General features: G+C 48.6%; 1 protein-coding gene across 1 annotated transcript; it reads right to left on the reverse strand.

Moving 5' to 3' along the window:
• Positions 1–12,325: 12,325 nt before the first annotated feature.
• Positions 12,326–20,283, reverse strand: PRRT1B (proline rich transmembrane protein 1B). Its single transcript, XM_047098124.1, has 4 exons — positions 20,211–20,283; positions 19,546–20,006; positions 18,655–18,798; positions 12,326–17,589 (listed from the first exon to the last, which is right to left on the reverse strand). The coding sequence occupies exons 1-4, from the start codon at positions 20,281–20,283 to the stop codon at positions 17,440–17,442; spliced, it is 828 nt and encodes a 275-aa protein (XP_046954080.1). The 3' UTR covers positions 12,326–17,439.
• Positions 20,284–23,139: the final 2,856 nt, after the last annotated feature.

Raw genomic sequence — 23,139 nt, forward strand, 5'->3', positions numbered from 1 at the left:
CAAGCGACAGTCCGAGCTGCCTCCACACAGGCGGGGCCTCCGGCAGGATGCAGTAACAACCCAGTCCTGGGGCCCGTGCGCTGGGGCCGGGTGGTTTTGGCAGGGGGGGATAGAGGTCACCAGCCCCTATCTGGGATTTTCCCTCCTAGGCCTGGGGCTCCAGAAGCAGATTAATGCACAAGCCCTATACTGCTCCCTCAAACCCAGCATCCTAAAAAAACTGAAATTTCCAAGGTCGAGTTCAGGGGGCACAGAGGTACCTAGGGCTACTTTCCAAAGCCCCTAAAGCTAGTCTCTGAAGGTGCACCCTCTGCAAGATTCCATCCGCCTGCCACTCACAAGGCAGCACACATGGGCTTGGAAACAGCCCGGTAAGTTCCAGTCTTTTCTATCTGAGGTGGGCTGGGTCTCCTCCATTTAAGGTGAGCCATCGGACTTATTCCCAGCCTGTGTGTCAGCCCCTTTCACTGTCCTGCCCACGAGAAAGAAGAGAGGTCCTGAGTCCTCCACTAGCCGACAAAACCAAGAACCAGCCTGGTCTGGCCCCACCCACCCTGCAGGTGACTGGCAGGTAACGGGCCAGGTGCAGATGGGTGCACTGAGCCTGCCGACCAGAGCTGCAAGGCCTGGCTGGTACCGCCCATCCTGGTTAAATGCCTGGGCTCCGCTGACACCCCCAGAGGGGCCTGGGAATCTGCATGTCTGGCCCAGCAACTCAGGATGCTCAGGTGACCTGAGAAGGACCCTCCCCTAGCTGCCCCCACCCCCGTTCAGACCTTAGGTCCATGCTCAGGGCCGGTCTTCTGTGGGTGCAATGGCCTCGCACTGTTCTCTCCCGTCCTGGTTCCGCAGCTGATAAGCCCAGAGACCTTAGGTAAGCGGCCCCTTCTCCACTTCCTGGTTTCTGCAGCCGACAGTGGAGGTATTGTCATCTTCCACCTCATAAGGTGAGAGCCCAGCGAGGTAGGACCTGGAAGAGGTGTGGCAAGCTGCCACCTCCCTCATCACTTGCATACATGTAGATCCTGCGGACCAAGCACTCTGCAGACCCCTTCATTCAGTCCTCTTAACTGAAAATCCCCACAAGTGAAGTATTCGGGCCATGATGACAGCCCTGAAGAAGAGGCTCTTGACATTAAAGAAACTGAATCTGGTTTGAAATCCACTCACAGACATCAGGTCCAGACAGGCTTAACAGGTGATTCGTGCCAAACAAATAGCTTCAGGCTTACCTGCACACCCCCGAGAACAGAAGGGAAACACTTCTCAACTCGTTCTGAGCGGAATACAGTCTTGACATCAAACCCAAGACAACCGTCCAAAAAAAACTACAGGCAAATACTTGCACGAAACTTCTAAAATAATCTTGGCAACCCCAAGCCAACAGTGTGTAAAAATCGGCACGCTCCCTTGGGTGCAGGGACGGAATGCCCGTACGCCGGTGAACGGACTAGACCTCGTGCACTAGATGCCTTCTTCGGGTGCTCCCATCTGGCCGCCTCTCCTTCCCGGGCGCAGGGGAACACTCTGCTTCCCAGCCCCTCGCAGGCAGGCCCCTCAGAGCCAGACATGTGTCCCCGTGGGCCGGGCACAGCATGGGTGCCACCTTCATGCCCGCTCTTTCCTCACCGTGACACCCTTAGATTCCCGGCGCAAGATGGCAGAGTTCCAAGTTTCCAAGGGAAACCAGACCGGGGCCGCCCCCACTAGACCTGACATGAAGAAAAAACGAACTTGTGCTAAGCCTCTGAGATTTCAAGGTTCGTAAGGTCTTATGACACAGCCTGGCCACTCCTGAATGAAACACGCTAACAAAGGAAGAACGCCATATAATCCCCTCAGTCGTCATTAGGACCTTTGTTAGAAATGCAACACCCATAATTTTTGTTTAAAACTCTTAGAAATCAAAACCTTTCTTAATCTGGTAAAAGTTACCTTCCAATATCCCATGCAAACATTATACTTAATGTTGGAATACTCAGAGCAGCTCCTTTAAAATCAGAACGAGGGAAGAATCCTACCGCCACGTTGTCTACTTGTACTGGAGATCCTAGTGAATGCTGCTGGAAAAGAAAAATAAGGGATTACTAAGCAAATCTACCGGGCCGCCTGGCTGGCTCAGTCAGTAGAACATGCGACTCTTCATCTCAGGGTCGTGAGTTCAAGCCCCACATTGGACATAGAGCCTACTTTAAAAAAGAAAAAAAAGAAATGGGGCATCTGGGTGGCTCAGTCGGTTAAGTGTCCGACTTCGGTCTAGGTCATGAGGTCTCCATTCCAGAGTTCAAGCCCTGTGTCGGGCTCTGTACTGACAGCTCAGAGCCTGGAGCCTGTTTCAGATTCTGTGTCTCTCTCTCTCTCTCTGCCCCTCCCCTTCTCGTGCTCTGTCTCTCTCTCAAAAAAAAATAATATTAAAAAATTTTTTAAAAACTTAAAGAATCTACCAAGATAGTTAGCTGTACAGTCAGGTAAAAGATTGAATATGTTCCTATATACAGTCAGTAATTAAAAAACAATTCTTAAAAGATCCCACTTATGCTACTATCACAAGTCTTTAAGGTACTAGGTACTTCAAAGGACCTTTGTCCCAACAAAGGACACCTATATATAAAGCAAGTATTAACAGACCTAAAGGGGGGAAGGGACAGCAATAGAATAATACAGGATTTAAGTGCCCCACTCACATCAACGGACAAATCATCCAAGTAGAAAACCAACAAGGGACCATCAGCCTTAAAGGACACAGGAGACCAGATGGACTTAAATCCAATGTGCCATCCAAAAGCAACAATACACCATTTCAAGTGCTCATGGAAGGAACATAGAGGTTAGGCCACAAAACAAGCCTTAATGAATTTAAGACTGAAATCCTGTCAAGCATCTTTTCTGACCAGAATCCGACTAGAAATCAGTTACAAAAAGAAAACTGGAAAAGCGTTCTGCCAAGAGTAAACAACACAGTACTACTGCACGACCACTGGTTCCAAGGAAAAATCTGAAAATACCTTGAAGAAATGAAAACAGAAATACAGCATGCCAAACGTGTGCGGCACAGCAGATGCGGTTCTGAGAGGGGAGGTGACAGGAAGAGATTAAAACAACCCGGCTTTACCGTCAAGGAGCTAGAAAAAAGAACAAATGAAGCCCAAAGTTAGGAGAAGGAAGGAAACGAAGAACAGAAATACATAAAATTGAAACTAAAGGGGCGCCTGGGTGGCGCAGTCGGTTAAGCGTCCGACTTCAGCCAGGTCACGATCTCGCAGTCCGTGAGTTCGAGCCCCGCGTCGGGCTCTGGGCTGATGGCTCAGAGCCTGGAGCCTGTTTCCGATTCTGTGTCTCCCTCTCTCTCTGCCCCTCCCCCGTTCATGCTCTGTCTCTCTCTATCCCAAAAAATAAATAAATGTTGAAAAAAAAAAATTGAAACTAAAAAGATAACAGGAAAGATGAATGAAATGAAGAGCTGGTCCTTTGAAAAGATGAACAAAATAGACTCACCAACAGAGTACTCAATCTAATGAAAATGTTACAGCTAAAAAAGGCGAGGGGTGGGGGAGGGGCACCTGGCTGGCTCAGTGGGTAGGGCAGGCAACTCTTGACCTTGGGATCATCAGTTCAAGCCCCACACTGGGTGCAGAGCTTAAAAATTGATGTTATAACTGATACCACAGAAACAGAGGGTCATAAAGACAACCAAGAACACCCATATGCCAATAATTTGACAGTCTAGAAGAGGTGAATAAATTCCTAGAAATATATAACCTACCAAGACAAAATCATGTGGGTGTAGAAAATAGGAACAGGGACACCTGGGTGGCTCAGTCAGTTAAGTGTTGGACTCTTGATTTCAGGTCAGATCATGATCTCACTATTTGTGGGATCAAGCCCCACATCAGGCTCCACGCTGACAGAATGGAGCCTGCTTGGGATTCTCGCTCCCTCTCTCTGTGCCCCACCCCACTTGTGCTCTCTCTCTCTCTCTCTCTCTCAAAATGGTAAGGTTAGTTCGTTCACCAAAAACCTCCCAATAGGGACACCTGGGTGGCTCAGTCAGTTAAGTGTCTGACTCTTGATCTCAGCTCAGGTCATGATCTCAGAGTTCATGAGTCTGAGCCCCATGTCAGGTTCTGTACTGACAGTGTGGAGCCTGCCTGGGATTCTCTCTCTCTGCCCCTCCCTCACTCGCACACACACACACTCTCTCGCTCTCAAAATAAACTTAAAAAAAAAAAAACCAACCTCCCAACAAACAAAAGTCCAGAACCAGATGGCTTCACTGATGAATTCCACCTAACATTCCAAGAATGAACACCAATTCATCTCAAATGCTTTCAAAAAATAGAAGAGGAGGGAAGACTTCCACATTCCTTTTGTGAGGCCAGCCTTACCCTGCGACCAAAACCAGGCCAGGGTGCCACAGGAAAACCACAGGCCAATGGCCCTGATCCACATAGATGCAAACCTCCTCAATAGAATGTTAGCAAACCAAATTCAGCAATATATTAAAAGGATCATGTGCCATGACCCAAGTGGAATGAGATTCCAGGGATGATTCAGTATACACAAAAATCAATGGGATACACTCCCTATGTTAACAAAATAGAGGGAAAAAATCCTAAACTCATCTCAATAGATGCAGAAAAAGTATTTGACAAAATTCAACATCCATTTATGATAAAAACTCAACAAAAGTGGGTACAGAGGGAATACACCTCAGCATAATAAAGGCCACCATATACGACAAGCCCACAGCTAGCATCATACTCACTGGTGAAAAGTTGGAAGCTTTTCCTCTACGATCAGGAACAAGTCAAGGATGCCCACTCTCAACACTTTTATTCATAATAGTATTGGAAGTCCTAGCAACAGCAATTAGACAAAAAAAAAAAAAAAAAAAAGGCATCCCCATTGAAAAAGAAGAAGTAAAACTATTTGCAGATAACAGTATATTTTTTTTCTTCTTTAATGTTTATTTACTTTTGAGAGACACAGCATGAGCAAGGGAGGGGAAGAGAGAGAGGGAGACACAAAATCCAAAGCAGGCTCCAGGCTCTGAGCTATCAGCACAGAGCCTGATGCAGGGCTCAAACTCATGAACTGTGAGATCATGACCTGAGCCAAAATCAGATGATATTATACACAGATGACGTTATATACAGAATGTATCTGTATATATAGAATATATCATTTGCCCCTCAGATTATATACAGAAAACTCTAAAAACTCCACAAAAAAACCTTAAGACTAACGAATGAATTCATTGAAATTGCAGGGTACAAAATCAATAAACAAAAATCCATTGCATTTCTATCCACTAATAATGAGCTATTAGAGACATTAAGAAAATAACATAATTGCATCAAAAAGAATATCTAAAAATAAATTTAACCAAGAAAGCGAAAGACCTGTACACTGAAAATGAGAAGACATTAATAAAAGAAATTGAAGACACAAATAAATGGAAAGCTATCCCATGGCCATGGGTCACAAGAATACTGCCAAAATGTCTGTACTACCCAAAGCAATGTACAGATTCAGTGCAGTCCCTCTCAAAATCCCAATGCCATTTTCAAAAGAAATAAAGAGATCCTCAAACATGTATGGAACCACAAAATACCCTGAATAGCCAAAGCAATCTTGAGAAAGAACAAAGCATCCCACTCCCTGATTTTATACCATATCAAAGAGATTGTAATTTAAAACAAAGACACAAAAATCAATGAAACAGCCCAGAAATAAATAAACTCGTGCATATATGGTCAACTGATTTATAGCAGAGGAGCCAAGAATATACAAAGGAGAAATGAGAGCCTCTTTAATAAATGGCGTTGGGAAAACTGAACAGCCACGTGCCAAAGAACAAAGTGTCCACTATCTTACACCACACACAAGAATTAACTCAAAGTGGACTAAAGACCTGAACTACGACCTGAAACCATAAAACTTCTAGAGGAAAATACAGGCAGAAAGCTCCTTGACATCAGTCTTGGCAATGACGTTTTGGATTTAACACGAAAAGCAAAAGCAACAAAAAGTACAAATGAGCAAGCAGAACTATACCAAACTAAAAACACTGCTACACAGCCAAAGAAACCATCAACAAGGTGAAAGACAACTGAATGGGAGAAAACACTTGCAAATCGTACCTGATAAGGGACTAATATCCAAAATATATAAAGAACCCTTACAACTTACTAGCAAAAAACCATGTGATTTAAAAAATGGGCAGAGGATCTGAAGAGACATTTTTCTAAAGAAGACATACAAATGGGGGCACCTGGGTGGCTCAGTCGGTTGAGCATCCAACTTCGGCTCAGGTCATGATCTCACGGTCTGTGAGTTCGAGCCCCATGTTGGAGCTTGCTTCAGATTGTGTCTCCCTCTCTCCCTCTGACCGTCCCCTCCCCCATTCATGTTCTGTCTTTCTCTGTCAAAAATAAACAAACATTTAAAAAAATTATTTTTAAAAAGAAGACCTACAAATGGTCAACAGGCACGTGAAAAGATGCTCCGAATCACTCATCATCAGGGAAATACAAATCAAAACTGCAGTGAGATACCGCCTCACACCCATTAGGGTGGCTAGTACCGAATACAAGGCACAAGTGTTAGTGAGGATGTGGAGAAAAGGGAACCCTCGTGCCCTGATGGGAATGTAAACTGGTGTAACCACTATGGGAGACAGCATGGAGGTTCCCAAAATATTAAAAATAGAACTACCACGGGGCACCCAGATAAGTTAAGCAGTCAGTCAGTTAGGCGACTGACTTCAGCTCAGGTCATGATCTCGCGGTTCATTGAGTTCAAGCCCCGCACTGGGCTCTGTGCTGACAGCTCGGAGCCTGGAGCCCACTTCGGATTCTGTGTCTCCCTCACACTCTGCCCCTCCCCCGCTCACACTCTCTCAAAAAATGAATAAACATTAAAGAAATAAAACAATAGAATTACCACATGATCCAGAAATTGCACTTACGGATATTTGTCCAAAGAAACAAAAACACTAATTCGAAAAGATACATGTGTCCCCACGTTCACTACATGTTCTGGTGGCTGCCAGAGGCAGGGAGTGGAGGGTAGGAGGAGTGGGTGAAGGGGTCAAAAGGTGCAAACCTCTGCTTATAAGTCTTGGGGCTGTAACATACAGCATGGTGACTGCAGTCAACACTGTGTTGCATACTTCAAAGCTGCTGACGATAGATCTTAAAAGTCATGGTCACAAGGAAAAACATTCATAACTATGTAGTAATGATGTTAACTAGGCTTACTGTGATCATCTCACAGTATCATATATTGAATCCTTACCTCGTACACCAGAAACATAATGCTGTGTCTCAATTATACCTCCCTACATAAATTTAAAAAATAAGATTTTATTTAAAATATGAAGACTTTAATAAATTGAGAGATACACAAATTTCACGGACAGAAAGATTGGCTTTCTTAAAGATGTCAATTATTCCTCAGTTAATGTATACATTCAAAAGTATTCCGGAAAAAAGACCACAGGGATGTCATACGGTCCTTAATAAGTCTATTCTAAAAATGTATAAAAATTTCTACTTCTGGTAATGGCAGACTCAGTAATTCAGACCAGCCATCCTGCTAGAAAAGCTGTACAAAATATTTTTAATCACTGCCTAAATGCATCAGAAAGCAAGCAGCTGATGAATTACTGGGCCGGGATTCGGGGGAGACAGTAACCCAGGGAGGTGGGCCTGACATGTGGGACCCCACGGTTCAAGGTGCCTGCCAATTCCAGAAGAGATGGCTGAGAAGCTCTGTGGCCCTTGTGGCAAATGGGAATTTAAACTAAAAGTCCAGAACTCACCATGCCTAGAGCTGAGACCCCAAGGAAGCACCCTCCAGGTGGAAGGGAGACAAGTACATACGGGTCCTCCTGGGGACGGAGCCTGCTTCCAGTCCTCTCAATGCCCAAAGTGGACCGCTGATGTCTCAGGGGAGGTTAACATCATCCTAGGCCTCAGATTATTTCCTTAGTTTTTCATATACAATAAGAAATAACCAGGGACCCAAAGAGACAAGCATGAACAGAAAAAGACCCACAGGGGCTGGGATTTTGAAAGCACAGTGCCTGGCCTATCCTAGGAGTAAGGCGAGATGGAGAATTTAGGTGAATGACTGGAAAATACAGAGGACAAGCAGAAAATCCAAAACCAAAATAAACATTAACTGCTGAGAAGAATGCCATGAATACGTCGAACAGAATTAGTGACCTGGAGACAGAGGAGGAGCTACAGTCGTGGAATGAAGCATCAGGAGAGAAAAGGACAGACACGACAAGTAGGAAAAGACCTGGGCCTGCGAGGTCACAGTGTTAACGAGCACCAGAACAGGAGGAAGGTTAGAGCAGAGACCGTGTACAGAGCAGCATTATTGTTCGTAACAGCCCAAAGTGGAAACCCTCTGAATGTCCACCAGCTCGTAAGAGGATGAGCAAACGTGGCATTTCCACACAGTGGGACGCTGTTTAATAAGAAAATGGCCTGCCATGCTACAACATGGAGGGACCTCAAAAACGGATGCAAGAGACTGCATCTCACATGCTGCCATTTACATGAAATGTGCAGAAAAGGCACATCTAGAGACCAAAAGCCAGTCGGTGGGTGCCCGGGAGTGCCAAGGGATGGACGGCAAATGCACGAGGCGTCTCTGGGGTGTAGGATTGGTTTAAAAACCGGATCGTGATGATGGTAACGCTATTAAAAATAATTGCACACTCAGGATGAGCTTACAATCTGTAAATTCTAGTTCAACAAAGCTTTTTAAAAAAAAAATCACAGTTTCCAAAACGGATTGTGCCAGTTTTCAATTTCCTGCTTTTCATGCCCAGGTCTACCCTTTACTTGCTGTTCTGTAGTGAGCAGTGTTTTGTCAGTGGAGAGCCCTGGAGGGACATGGCAGGACCAGGGTGGGGGCTGTGGTCATGGTGCTCGGGTCGTTCTTGCTCTACCCACGTGGCTGCTACAGGCGTGTGCGGGGAGACATGCAGCCAGGGACCCACACCCTGCAGCCCCCCAGCAAGCTTGCAGCTCAGCCCTGGCTTGGTAAGCACCTCACTGTGGCCTCCCAGACGTGGACCGTGCACACCTCAGGGAATGAGCCACCCTGCCAGCAAGTAAGTTCCCCACCCACAGCTCCACATGCACACTTACCTACCAGCATGGCCCATCTGTACCTCCAAGGGGTCAGTCCTGCTCATCCAGCTCTGACCCAGCTCTCGTCTGCACAACACAGTGAGTTTCTTTACAGCCACACCGGGAACTTCTGAATCCCAGCCTTGGGAACTGGGCCCTTCTAGGTTTGTCTTCCTTGGGTGGTCACCTTCAGCCTGAGGGTGACTTCAGCATTCTCTTTCTACCTTCACAGCTCTCTCCCATCATCGGTAATAGTTCTTTATATTAATCTTTCTCTCTTCAAATTACTCCATCGTTTACATCTCCTGATTGGTCCTTGACTGAAAAAAAATCAAGCCCTAGATCGAAGAAGCTTTATCCCAAGCAGGATAATTAAAAAGAAATCTCTAAGCACAGCGTGGTTCAACTTCTGAAAACTAAAGACAAAAAAAAAAACAAAACAAAACAAAAAAAAAACACGTTTAAGCAGAGAAGTGAAAAAAAGGACACATTGGCTTCAAAGGTACAGCAGTTAGACTCCTCAGCAGAAGCAGCTGGGACAGAAGTCGATGGGATGAGATCTTCAAATGCTGAAAGAAACCACCCACCCACCCACACTGCTCTCTCCACTCAAAATACCTTTCAAGAGTGAAGGTAGAAACCGAGAGAGTGTCAGCCGAAACCAGGCTTCATCCTCAGACTTACACCAAGCAAAGGCAAAACGGTGTTTTCGGGCAGAAGGAAGATGACCCCAAAATGGAAGGTCCGACATGCAAGAGGGAATCAACAAAAACCAGTTGACACGTAGATAAACCTTAATGAGCATTAACTGTATAAATAGTGTCTTTGGGGCTTAAAAGATCAAGAATCAACAGAGGGAGTAGGGGCGTGGGGCCCAGGAAGGGGATGCATGGAGGTATTCTTGAATTGCTTCTTGGATTGTCTAGGAAGAAGATACTAAAACACTTGACTTTGAGGGGCGCCTGGGTGGCTCAGTTGGTTTAGCCTCCGACTTCAGCTCAGGTCACGATCTCACGGTCCGTGAGTTCGAGCCCCGCGTCGGGCTCTGGGCTGATGGCTCAGAGCCTGGAGCCTGCTTCTGATTCTGTGTCTCCCTCTCTCTCTGACCCTCCCCCATTCATGCTCTGTCTCTGTCTCAAAAACAAATAAGAAAAAAAATTAAAAAATAAATAAATAAAACACTTGACTTCGAGAAGTCTGGAGTGCCACCTGTGACTTCTAGGGATCCACAGAAAGAAACCGTGAAAGGATGTCTCGTTGCCAGGCTGACGGGAAGGGATGGGAAAAACAACAATGGCCTATCCAGGAGGAGGCAGGAAGCAGAGCACAGGTGGGACCAGTAGAAAGCAAACAAGATGCGGATTCAAACCCACTTTTTAACTACATTAAATAGAGGCACCCGGCAGGCTCAGTTGGTGGAGCCTGGGACTCTTGGTCTCAGGGCTGTGATTTCGAGCCCCGCGTTGGGTATAGAGATTACTTTAAAATCTTTAAAAAAAAAAAAAAAAACACTAAATGGACTAAATTCTCCCATTGAAAGACAGGCCATCAGACTACTATTTTTTTTTAATGTACATGCTGTTAACAAGATGTATCTGTCCAAAATATAAAGATACAGAAAGGTTGAAAGTAAAAATTGGAGGGAGGGGCATCTGGGTAGCTCAGTCGGCTCAGGGCATGATCTCAGTTTGTGAGTTCAAGCCCTGCATCAGGCTCTGTGCTGACAGTACAGAGCCTGCTTAGATTCCCTCCCTCCCTCCCTCCCTCCCTCCCCCTGCCCCTCGCCCACTCATACATGTGCGCATGTGCTTTCTCAAATAAACTTAAAAAAAAAAAAAAAAGTAAAGGGGCACCTGGGTGGCTTGGTTAAGCATCCAACTCTTGATTTCAGCTCAGGTCATGATCTCACAGTGCATGAGTTTGAGCCCCGCATCAGGCTTTGGTTGACAGTGCAGAGCCTGTGTGGGATTCTCTCTCTGCCCCTACCCAGCTCACGCTCACTCTCAAATAAAATTTTTAAAAAATTATATACATATATATAGATATGTATATATCTATATATAGAGAGAGAGATGTATATCTCTCTCTATATATATGTAAAAATTGGGGAAAGATACATTCCACAAATACAGTCCCCCAAAAAGTTAGCATGGTTCTATCAATATCAGAAGTAGACTTTAAAGCAAAAGGCATTACTAGAGTTACAAAGACATAGATGAGAATATATGAAGTACAAACAAAAGACTTAGTGTTTAAATCCGTATGCATCTAATTACATAGCCTCAAAATATTTAAAGCAAAAGCCAGCAGAACTACAAAATCAAACAGACAAATCTGTGATCCTGGTGACAGGCACTGACAGCCTGAATACGGGGCTTGATCCCATGAACCGAACTGTGAGATCATGACCTGAGCCGAAATCAAGAGTCAGACATTTCATTGATTAAGCCACTCAGGTGCCCCCTGGTGAGAGGGTTTAACATACTTCTCTCAGGTGCATGTAAGAAATGACTCTTAATCTTATACAACACTTAAAAAAAAAGAAAAAAGAAAAAAGGAAAGAAAGAAAGAAAGAAAGAAAGAAAGAAAGAAAGAAAGAAAGAAAGAAAAAGAAAATGAGAAGCACTTCCCAACTCTTGTGATGAGGCCAACATAACTCTGATACCAAAACCATAACAAGAATGAAAATTACAGACCACTTCACTCACGAACACAGATGTAAAAACTCCTAAATAAGACACTAGCCGAATCTCGTGATACATAAAAAGAACACATCATGACCAAGATGGGTTTATTCCAGGAGAAATCACTTTAATATTTGAAAAATCAACATTAACAAAATAAATCATAATTTTCTCAGTAGATACATGAAAGTAATTTAGTAAAGTTCAAAATCCATGCACAATTTTTTTTAACTCCTAGCAAATTAGAAATGAAAGGGTACTTCCTTAATCTGAAAAAGCTTTTTTATTTTTTAGTAATTGTTTTTAGGGTTTTTTAAATATTTATTTACTTTTGAGAGAGACACACACACAGAGTATGAGCAGGGGAGGCAGGGGCAGAGAGAGAGGGAGACATAGAATCAGAAGCAGACTGCAGGCTCTGAGCTGTCAGCACAGAGCCCAACACAGGGCTTGAACTCACAGACTGTGAGATTGTGACCTGAGCTGAAGTCAGACGCTTAACCCACTGAGCCACCCAGGCACCCCTTATCTATTTTTTTTTTTTTAAGGCAGAATGTTGAGAGCGTGACTTTTGAGACTAGGAGAAAGGTAAGGCTGCCACTGTCAGCACTTCTTTCCAGCACTGTTCCGGGGGGTCCCGGCCAGTGCAGGACAGCAAAACACACATACACACACACACACACACACACACACACACACACACACACACCGTAAGGCTTCAAAAGGAAGACAATCCATTACACATAGATAATATTCATGTGAATAAAAAAGTCAACAATCTACAGATAAATTACCAGAATAAGTGGACTTAGATTGCTGGATACAGAGTCAATAATCAAGAATCAACTGTATTTCTGTATACTAGCAAGTAACAAAAGAAACAAAATATTTATAATAGCATCAAAAAATCAGATACCCAGGGATACTAACAAAATATGTACAATATTTCTGTACAGAAAACAAATTCAAAATCAAGGGGAAAAATTTTTAGAGATCTAAACAAGTAAGGAAATTCATCATTTTTGTTGGAAAAGTTAGTAAACATACCAGTTGTCACCAAATTAATCCATAGATTTAAAGCAATCATAGTCAAATCCCAATCTTTATTATGGTGAAAATTGACAAGTTAATTCTAAAATTGATTATAAATATAAATGAATTTAAATGTCCAAGACCCTTAAAGACAGTGGGAGGGCTTGACCTTCCCAATATCAACACTTACTCTCACGCTGCAGTAATGAAATGTGACAATGGAACAAGAAATAAGCAAATGGACTTCCAGGTAGGTGACAGATCCAGATGTGAAAACACACAGTAAAGCTGTGGATCTAGAAGGCAATATAAGAGAATATCTTCATGACCTAAGAGTAGGGGAATTTTTATTAAGCCACAAAAGGCGTTATCCGTAAAGGAAAAGATAAATTTGTATATCTTAAAACTGAGGACTTCTTTTTATCAGATGACCCCGCACAGAGTGCAAAGGCGAGACTACAGGACTCCGTGCCAGAACAGATAAAGAACCCCCCTAGACTATTAAGAAGACAGGCCAGCATAAAATGGGCACAAGTCTTGCACAGGCACATGATAAAAAGAGATGGAAATCGCTGATGAGCACACGATAAAAGGCTCAACATCATTAATCATCAGAGTAATGCAAGTTAAAGCCACACTGAGGCACCACTACAGCTCTCCCTGCCAGCAGCACTGAAACCTACAAGACAAATGGGGGGGGCGGGGGAGGGGTGGCAGCATTTGCATCTCTGTTGCTGGGGGTGGGATGCAAAATGATTCAGCCACTTGGGGGTGCAGGTTGGCAGCACCTCACTGCACTTTTTAACAGATCCACAACGTCCTCAGGAAAGCCTGTCTTTACCACTTTCAGGTCAAATACTTCGAAGTCTAAGACTCTAAGACACACACACTCTAACATCTCTGAAGTTGGGATGCACCCAAATCAGGTCCTCCTCCGTTCCACTCCACTTTCGAACTTGCCTAGCTCCCTCTCCTTCGTGGTGCTCTGGCACAGCTGGTAACTACGCTGTCTGATAGATCCCGCCGCACTGGACTGGAAGCTTCAGGAAAACAAACTTTGTTCACCACTGTAAATCCTAAAGCTGGAATTGCCAGGTCAAAAGGCATGCATGTTTTTCAGTTGTGTTTTCATTACACAACACACGAACACAGCTCTGTTGTAAAGTTCAGCAACATATTGCACAGACCCTCCGCTTCCTCCCGATCCCTCAAGGCCAGCCCACTGTCAGCAGTTTAGGATATATCCTTCTAGACTGTTCTTTGCACATACATGCATACGAATACAGCGTGCATGTATTAATAGAGACCGTCTACTTTCCAGAAATACAGTGGCAGCATACACATTGGCAATAGATGAGTTGGTGAGGGAGCCCTCACCAACTCTGGATGTATTCAGTCAATTCTTTACCCATGTGACAAGTGAAAGCCACCTCGTGCTTTAGATCCATATTTTCCTGATGTACAGGACTCGGTTCTATCAGTCTTTCTGGATGGTTTTCCAGATGTGAGCAGCCTCCCCTCTGTCCTGCACCAGCACCCTGAGGTTAAAGACATCCTCCTAGGCTTTCGTCCATCGTGAGTGCAGGGCTATTTTATACCTAGCTCTTTAACCCATCTGGAATTTGTTTTTTCATACAGTTATAATTACTCTTTCCAACCAGGTAACCAACTCTACTAATTATAAGCCATCCTTAACTCTCCCAATTTAAATACCATTTTCATCAAATATTAACTTCTCATACACACTTGGAACATTTTCTGGACTTCTGTTATTTTTTACTGATCTATCTCTGTGGCAAAGCCATGCTGTCCTGATCACCGTAGCTTTATGCTAAGTTTTAGTATAAGGTGCAGAAAGTTCCCCCCTCATTAAACTGAAAAAAAAGAATTAATAGCAATTGTTGCACACTTTCCTTCCATGTTAATTTTAAAAATATTTTGCCATAGTTTAAGAGCTTGGTTTCCTTTTGGGAACTCAATTAAATCTCTATTTAAGAAGGCTAGATATCTTTACATTATTACCTTTTCCTATCTATTTTGTCCAGCTTTTTGTTTTTGCCTTTTGGTAATTTTTTTAAAAATCGTTCATTTGGATCTGGATCTGTCTTGTTAAATATGTTCCTAGATTTTACGGTTTCTATCACTATTACGAGTGGAATGTTTAAATTTGTTCCACTTTTAACTGATTCTTGCTGTTGACTATTTGTAGATTTTAAATCCAACCATTTTACTGAGTTCTCCAAATTTCCTTCATGGATTCTTGGATATTCTTGCTAAGGAATCATTCTCTTCTACTTTTTATACTACAAATCTCACTGTTGTTTTTTACAGAAGCTAGAACCTCATAGCCATGTTGAGTAGACACTAGAGGGCATCCACAGCTTGATCCTGGGTATATTGGCTTTTAACGGTTTTAGTAATTTTCCATTGAAATGTGCCATTTGCCGTCGGTACATGTCCCAGCTTCAGCTTCGCTGGGAGCTCAGCAGAAACGCAAAATCTCCAGTCTTACTTACTGAACCAGAACCTGCATTTCAAAAAGATTTCCTACATAAAGTTCGAGGAACACTGGTCTAGATGATTTCTTTCTATCTTGATTTTACTTAAGAGTTTAGTAAGAAAAGCTGTCGCTGTTGGGGCCTACCAAACATCGTTTGGCATCTACTGGTCCTTTAAAAAACGGAGCCCTCCTTTTTGGTGGCTACCATGCTTTCTAGTGTGTGATACCCTAATTCTGGACCAGCCCTGTGCCGACAGCAGGAAACCACCTTTCAACCACCCCCTAGCGTTGTCGCTCACCACTTACTTCCTCATCCTGACTCTTCAGCTCCCCAGAGCATCTCCAGGCTGAGATGGGACGTTCTCCTGCTTCAGGTGCGAGGACAGTGGGTGCTCAGAAATCACTTGATTTAACTTGATCTGTCATTCTGGTACGGCTCAGCTGGGGGGGCTGGGGGAGGCTTCCTCTTCTCCATGCAGATGCTTTTTTATCTTGCTGAATCACAGACCCCCCTGAATCTGGACACCTCCCCAGGAAAACGCCCATTAACGGCTTCCCCTTCTGGTTGGGAAACTCCTGGGTCCCTAAGCCCACAGTAACAGGCTTGCTCCCTGCTTTCCCAAAACCTCTGGCTGTGGGAGACCCTGGAGAAATCCCCACCACCGGTCCCCAGCAGATCCACTCCACGTGCTCACCACACACGAGGCACCACGCTGAACACCCACGGGCCCTCCACGGAGTCTGCCCACAACTCCAGGGGACAAGTTACACTGCCAGCCCATTTTACAGATGGGGAAAACACAATTTCCTCAAGAAGCCAGAAACTCCTTAAAGTCAAGGACTGTTCTTGGGGCTGGGACCTGGACAAGCCAGAAGGTCACTGCCGATCACAAGGCGTGGAGGGAAGCCGCGGCAGGGCCCCCACTCCCTGTTCCCTAAGCCCCTTCCTCTGCAGATGGCTTGAAACCTTGATAGAATGGAGGGCCATTCTCAGGACCACAGCTGACTGGACCGGCGTACCAGGCATGACGCAGGGACACCGACATAGAGCTGTCTAGGCTGTCTGGCACTGTGCTCCCCAGTCAGGGTGCCCTTACCCCACAGGGCCCAGTTGATCCTCCACCGGTGGGTGATAAAATTGGGGGCAGAAGGAGTGAGCAGAAAATGCACATTCCAAAAATGCTGCAAGACCACAGATGGAGATAGTGGGCCCAAACCAGGAGACAGAAGCTTCTAGCGAAGCAGCCCCAGGAGAAGCGGGTCTAGGGAGAAGCGGCATCACATCTCAGAGGGGCCACACGACGTGAGCGACAGACGGGCCCTTGACAGAGCTGCCTTTGTGCGAACAGCATCCCTGGGAGGGGCAGGCGTGGGAGCCCCCAGAGGCCGGCTGTGGACAGATGTGCCGCTCGCCCTGAAACTGAGCCAGGAAGTAGCAACACCCGCCCGGGGGCAGCTTGTTGTTTATTGACCAGACACGGTGGCCTTGGTTTCTGGACACGGAGTCGGCCTGAGAGAGCCCGTCTCCTAGGCAGGGGCCAGGGCTCAGGACACTCAGCCAGGAGCGATGAGGAGAGGGACGACGCCACACTCAGCTCCCCGACAGGGAAAAGGACACACCAGCAGCTTTGCCCCACGGACACCAGGCTGGGCTGGAGATGGGAGGAGGCCGAGTTTGCAACGTCCTTCCAGATGGCTCCGAGGACGAGAGCCCCGGTCCCTTGGGTGGTCTGCCGGGTGTAAGGTGAAGGCAAGGGCCATGGGGGCCCAGCCAGCCCAGTCCCAGAAAGGCCTCGGGAGGAAGCACAGGACGCGGAGCTCCAGCGGGCCCCGTCCCACCGCTGGGCCTGGGCCCTGGAGCCACTCCGGTGTAGGACGCTGCCTGAGGCCACCCGTAGGGGCTGAGGCCCAGCCACAGATGTGCCAAGGGCTGCGGACCCCACCTTCTTCTGGCCCTGGGGCCCCTCTGGAGGCAACAGATGGCCCCCGGCAGGGATCAAAGTCCACAGGAAGCGTCTGGCCGGGCTGGGTGTCCTCGTGCATCCAGGCATCTGAAAGGAGCCTGCGGCCCTCAGGGGAGGTACAGGGCCACGACCACGTAGATGACCCAGCTGGTGGACACAAAGACCCCAAAGAGCAGGCTGAAGAGCACGAGCGAGCGGGCCTTGCGGGAAGCCTCCTCGGCCTGGGCCAGGTCCCCCCTGCTCAGGGCCGCGCGCGTCTGCAACGAGACGGAGGCAGGGAGTGGACGGGAGCCCCCGAGGCCCCCCACGTGCCACCAGCAGGGCCAGGCCCCGGCACGCAGCCTGGAACGCGGACAGCCCGAGATGCTCAGGACCCGCCCGGCCACCTCCCGTGAAGGAGCAGCGACAACAGAGGCCACGGGCGCGCACTCAGCCTCTCCTACAACCCTCACGACAGCCCTGAGACCGGGGTCACTGCTGCCCCCACCGTGCAGATGAGGAAACAAAGGCCCACCCAGGGCCACACAGCTAGCGGTGGAGTCTGAACTCACAGGCAGGCTGTGGCCTCCAGACTCCCGCCTCCGAGCCGTCCCGAGAGCTGCCTTCTCCCCACCGTCCTGGCTTATGATGGGGGAGCCTGACCAGCGCGGGGAGGTCAGGGCCCGGCCAGGTCTGCCGTGGGCAGAAGCCCCCAGGGGCTGGCCTACTCCGTTAGAACATCCTCACACCAGCGTCACCGGGTCCCCAGGGTACCCCCTGCCTGGTAACGGTCAGCGATGTCAGGAGGGAGGAAGAAAGCTATGCAGATAATGGATGGACAGAAGGACAGGTGGAAGGTGTTGGACGGACAGGGAGAGGCGGACGGGTGAGTTAATAGATGAATAGAGGGGTGGGTGGGAGGGTGGTTGGACGGAAGGAAACGGAGGGATGGGTCCATGGACGGATGAGGAGCTAGAGGGACGGGGGCGGAGGGCTACAAGAGACGAGTGAATGGACGGAGGACTGTCTCTACCCCGTCAAACACAAGCCCCCACTGAGGCAGGCAGTTCCTGGGGCCTTATCAATCATTCACACCTTCACTGTAAACTGGTTTAGCTGACTTTTCCAGAGCAGATCTTGAGTGGCACGGGACAGAGACAGGAGAGGGGAGGAGGTGTCCATCCAAGAGGGGCCAGGACCGCAGGGTCAACCGAGCACTGTTTTCCCAATTCCTGCCACCCTCCCGAGACACCCAGTGGCCGGGACAGGGGGACAGGGGCTGTGTGGGCCCCGCCGGGGCTCTTCCCCCCGACTGCTGGCAGGGCTGCCCCACCCCCACCTACCTCGTGGGAATAGACGATAGCGATGAGCCCCGTGAGGAGGCAGCAGAAGAGGGTCACGAGCACGGACTCCATCATATAGTCCTTGGGGAGGGGCCTGTGCTCCACCAGGGGCGGGGCAGGCATGCTGGCCACAGGGCTGTTGTACTGCAGGGGCAGAGGCCGCGGCCAGTGAGGGAGCCGGCCCAGCCTCCAGACGCCGCAGTGAGGACACGGCCATGGGGGCCACCGGAGGGTCCCCCCGTCCACCCCCGACTCCCGCCCAGTGAGGCTGTGGGTCACCACGGGGCCGGGTCAGGGCCCCCGTCTGCCTTCTCCCTCTGCGCCCCCTGGCCCCCAGGAGTCCTGTCACTTGTGCCCTCCACCAACTGCTCAGTCCAGGGTGAGCCGTGGCGGTGCCCCCCTGTCCTGACTGGGCTCCCCACCACCAGGGACCTCTAAGCTCTCCTCCACGGGCATCCCAGGATTTTTTGGTTTTTCTACAAATCTCACCAAGTCATCTCCCACCCAAAGGCCCCAGGGCCCCTTACAACGGACCCCACCCCCCCACCCTCCTTTCTTCTCTGAGTCGACCACCATCATTCCCAGAACAGCCGGGCCTGGCCACCCCCTACCCTGTGCCCAGAGCACCCCTCCTCATCCCTCAGAACTCAGCTCAAAAGCCCCCACCTCTGGGAAGCCTTCCAGGCTTGCCCACCCCCCAGGCTGGCGTGACCTTCTCCTTTCCCTCATCTGGGCACCGAAGCCCCTCTGCAAGGGTCACTTATGGTGACTTTTGGTCACCTGCGTGCCCAACTCTCCCCACCCTCCACCCCCACTGGGGAGGGAGGAGGGGCAAGAGAAGTGAGACAGCGCGACAGGGGAGACCCGGGGTCAGGGGTACACGGCACTCACCACCGGGAACGACGCAAAGAGCGGTGGCGCGGCGGGCGCGGGGTACAGGGGCGCAGCCGGTGGCGGCGGATACAGAGCCTGGGGCGAGGGGCCAGGCTGGAAGAGGACGGGCCCCTGCGGGAAGGGCGGGTAGAGCAGGTGCACCGCCTTGGGGTCCGGCGGTGCGTAGGGCGGGGGCTCGCCCACGAAGCCGATGTTGGGCACCCCTCCGACGGCCACCTTGGGCCCCAGTCTGGCCTCGCCCGTGGCCTCGGCCTCGGGAGGGGCCGCCGTCGAGGCCTCGGCCTGGGACTCAGCCCGGGGCTCCTCCGGGGCCGGGGAGCTGCCCGCATCCACGGCCACTTCCTCGCTGGGCCCTCCGTCCTCATCCAGGAGCCGAGGGCGGCGCGGGAGCTGGGGCAGCGCGGGGCCGCAGGGATCCTGGGGGGCTGCGGGGCCGCCGCCCCCTTTTGCGTCCGCTCCTGGGAAGAAACGCCAGGGACAGTGAGCAGGTGGGACTCCTCCCGTGAGCCGCAAGTCACAGCCCCTCCAGGGACAAAGTCACAGCGACGCTGCCCGTCCCCACCCTGCACGTGCCCGCACTCAGGCCTCTCCCGGCTGGGCTGGCTGGGCGCTGGAAGGATCCACCCGAAGTGGAAGGGTGAGATGAGAAAACAGGCGCAGACGGGAAGGGTCTCCGGGCAGCCACACGGTCAGCACAGCACCAGGCAGGGATGGGACACAGGCCTTGGTCCCCATGGCGGCCGCTGGGTCCTGCCCCCACTGCCCTGTCCCTGGAAGACCGGACCAGTAAGGATCTTAGCCCCGGAGAGCTGGTCTGAGAGATGAGCCAAGCCAGAGTCCTGGCTTGTGAGGTAGGGAAGACGAGGTGCCCCAGGGTCGCCAGGCCCGGGCTAAGGACGGACTTCGAAGAGCCAGGAGGTCACGAAGGGCCAAGTGCCAGCTGAGGCCTGAGAGGGGGCAGGGAAGGGGCAGCCAGCAGGGGTGGGGAAAGCCCGCCAGCTTCGGGAAGCAAGGGCGCAGGGGCCCTGAGCCGCCTTCCAGCCCCGGCCTGGCCTTCGGCACCCACCCCGGGGACTCCTGTGGAAATCCCTAAGGGAAGGCTCACTAAAATGGAGGCAGGAGGCCAGATGGCAGAGCTGTACCCTCGACATCAATTCCAGGAACAACTGTCAGTTACTGACAGAGCCCACAGAGGCACCCTCACCAGGAGACCATCGTGATCGCGGGCCCAGAGGGAAGGACGGACCCTGCATCTCCAACAAGAGACCCACCACCCCAGCGACTCGGCCAGTGAGAAACCGCCCTCACCCTGAACTCCTTCCTGCCAATCTCCGGGTCAGGACAGCCCCTCCCAGCGTCCTCCTCCTAAAAGAATGCTCTTTGTAGGACTTGCCTGTGATTTTACCCCAGCTCGCGCGTCCGGAGTTGCAATTCTCTACTCTTCCCGAATAAGCCCATTTTGCTGGTAAAGTAATGGGCTGTTATTTCTGAAGCTATCACTCCAGAGGCACCCAAGCAGGTTCTACAAGTCCCGAAGGTAGCCTGCTACTCCTCAGAGCACCCTGACGGCTGAGAACCTCTAAGTCTCAGGTGGGTTCCAGAGGAACGGCCTGCGAGAGGGACCTGGGTGGGCATTCAAGGCCCCACAGCAGGGTGGGCGGCCCAGGGCCTGGCTTTGGAGGTTTACTTCCTAAGTGTTCTTAAAGGTGACAAGAGATGGGGCGCCTGGGTGGCTCAGGCGGTTAACTGACTTCGGCTCAGGTCATGATCTCACGGCTCATGAGTTCGAGCCCCGGGTCAGGCTCTGTGCTGACAGCTCGGAGCCTGGAGCCTGTTTCGGATTTTGGGTCTCCCTCTCTCTCTACCCCTAACCCATTCACATTCTGTCTCTGTCTCACTGAAAAATAAATAAACGTTAAAAAAAAGTTTTTAAAAATTAAAATAAAAAATAAATCAAAATCTGTGGTAAAACAGGGGTGGGCGCCTGGCTGGCTCAGTCAGTGGCACATGCAACTTTTGACCTCAGAGTCATGAGTTTGAGCCCCATGTTGGGCATGCAGTTCACTTAAAAAAATAAATATAGGGGCAACTGGGGGGCTCAGTCAAGCGTCTGACTTCAGCTCAGGTCATGATCTCATGATTTGTGAGTTCAAGCCCCACGTCGCTGTGCTGACAACAGATAGCCCACTTCGGATCCTCTGTCTCTCTCTCAAAATAAATAAACATTTAAAAAATAAATAAATTTAAGTCTATCCCGGGCGCCTGGGTAGTTCAGTGAGTTGAGTGTCCGACTCTTGGTTTCAGCTCAGGTCACGATCTCACAGTTTGTGGGTTTGAGCCCAGCATCAGGCTCCATGCTGACAGTGTGGAATCTGCTTGGAATTCTCTCTCTCTCCCCTTCTCTCTCTGCCCCTCTCCCGCCTGCTGTCTCTCTCTCAAGATAAATAAACTTTAAAAAATTTTTTTTAATTTTAAGTCTCTCTCTCCTATGGATGTAGACAAAGCACAAAAGAAAACCACCTGAAGACACAAAAGTGACCAAAAGCAGACAGACTGTGGAGTCAAACCCCATTCATGGGTTCGAGCCCCGCATCGGGCTCTGTGCTGACAGCTCGGAGCCTGGAGCCTGCTTCAGATTCTGTGTCTCTCTCTATTTCTGCCCCTTCCCCACCCATACTCTGTCTCTCTCTCTCTCTCTCAAAAATAAACGATAAAATATTTTAAAAAATTAAACATGTCAGACCAGATGGACTTAGATCTACACAGAACATTCCACCCAAAACCAATAGAATACACATTATTCCCAAGTACACAAAGAACATTCCCCATTACAGAATATACGTTAGGCCACAAACAAGTTTTTTTTTTTTAAGTTTATTTATTTTGAAAGAGAGAGCGAGCGCATAAGAAGGTGAGAGGCAGAGGGAAGGAAAGAGAGAATTCCAAGCAGGCTCCACATCACCAGCACACAGCCCAAGGTGGGGCTCAAACTCATGAACGGTGAGATTATGACCTGAGCTAAAACCAAGAGTCAGACACTTAATGGACAAGGCACCCCCACAAACAAGTCTTAATAAATTCAAGACTTCTATCTTACCAAAGATCTTCTTGAACCACAGTGGTATGAACCTAGGAAGCAATTACAGGAGGAAAACTGGAAAATTCACAAATATGTGGAGATTCAACAACATGCTGCTGAACACCAATGAGTCAAAGGTGAAATCAAAAGGCAAATTAAAAAATACCTCATGATGAATATATAAATACAACAGATGTCCTGTATGGGATGGGATGCAGCCAAAGCAGTTCTGAGAGGAAAGTTCACAGTAATAAATGCCTCATCAGAAAAGCAAGAAAAATCTCAAATTAACATCCTGACTTTACAAGTCAGAGGAAAATTAGGGGAAACTAGAAGGAAAGAAATTAGGGGGAAAAGAACAAATAAAGCCCAAAGTTAGGAGAAGAAAGGAAATAACAAAGATCAGAGCAGAAATAAATAAAATAGAGACTAAAAAGGCAAGAGAAAAGATCAGTGAAATGAAGAGCTAGTTCTTTGAAAAGATAAACAAAATGGACAAACTTAAGGAAAAG

The sequence above is a fragment of the Lynx rufus genome, unplaced genomic scaffold (genome assembly GCF_022079265.1).
Source record: "Lynx rufus isolate CCGP_SWC_20201006 ecotype Redwood Valley unplaced genomic scaffold, mLynRuf1.p SCAF_44, whole genome shotgun sequence".
NCBI lineage: Eukaryota > Metazoa > Chordata > Mammalia > Carnivora > Felidae > Lynx > Lynx rufus.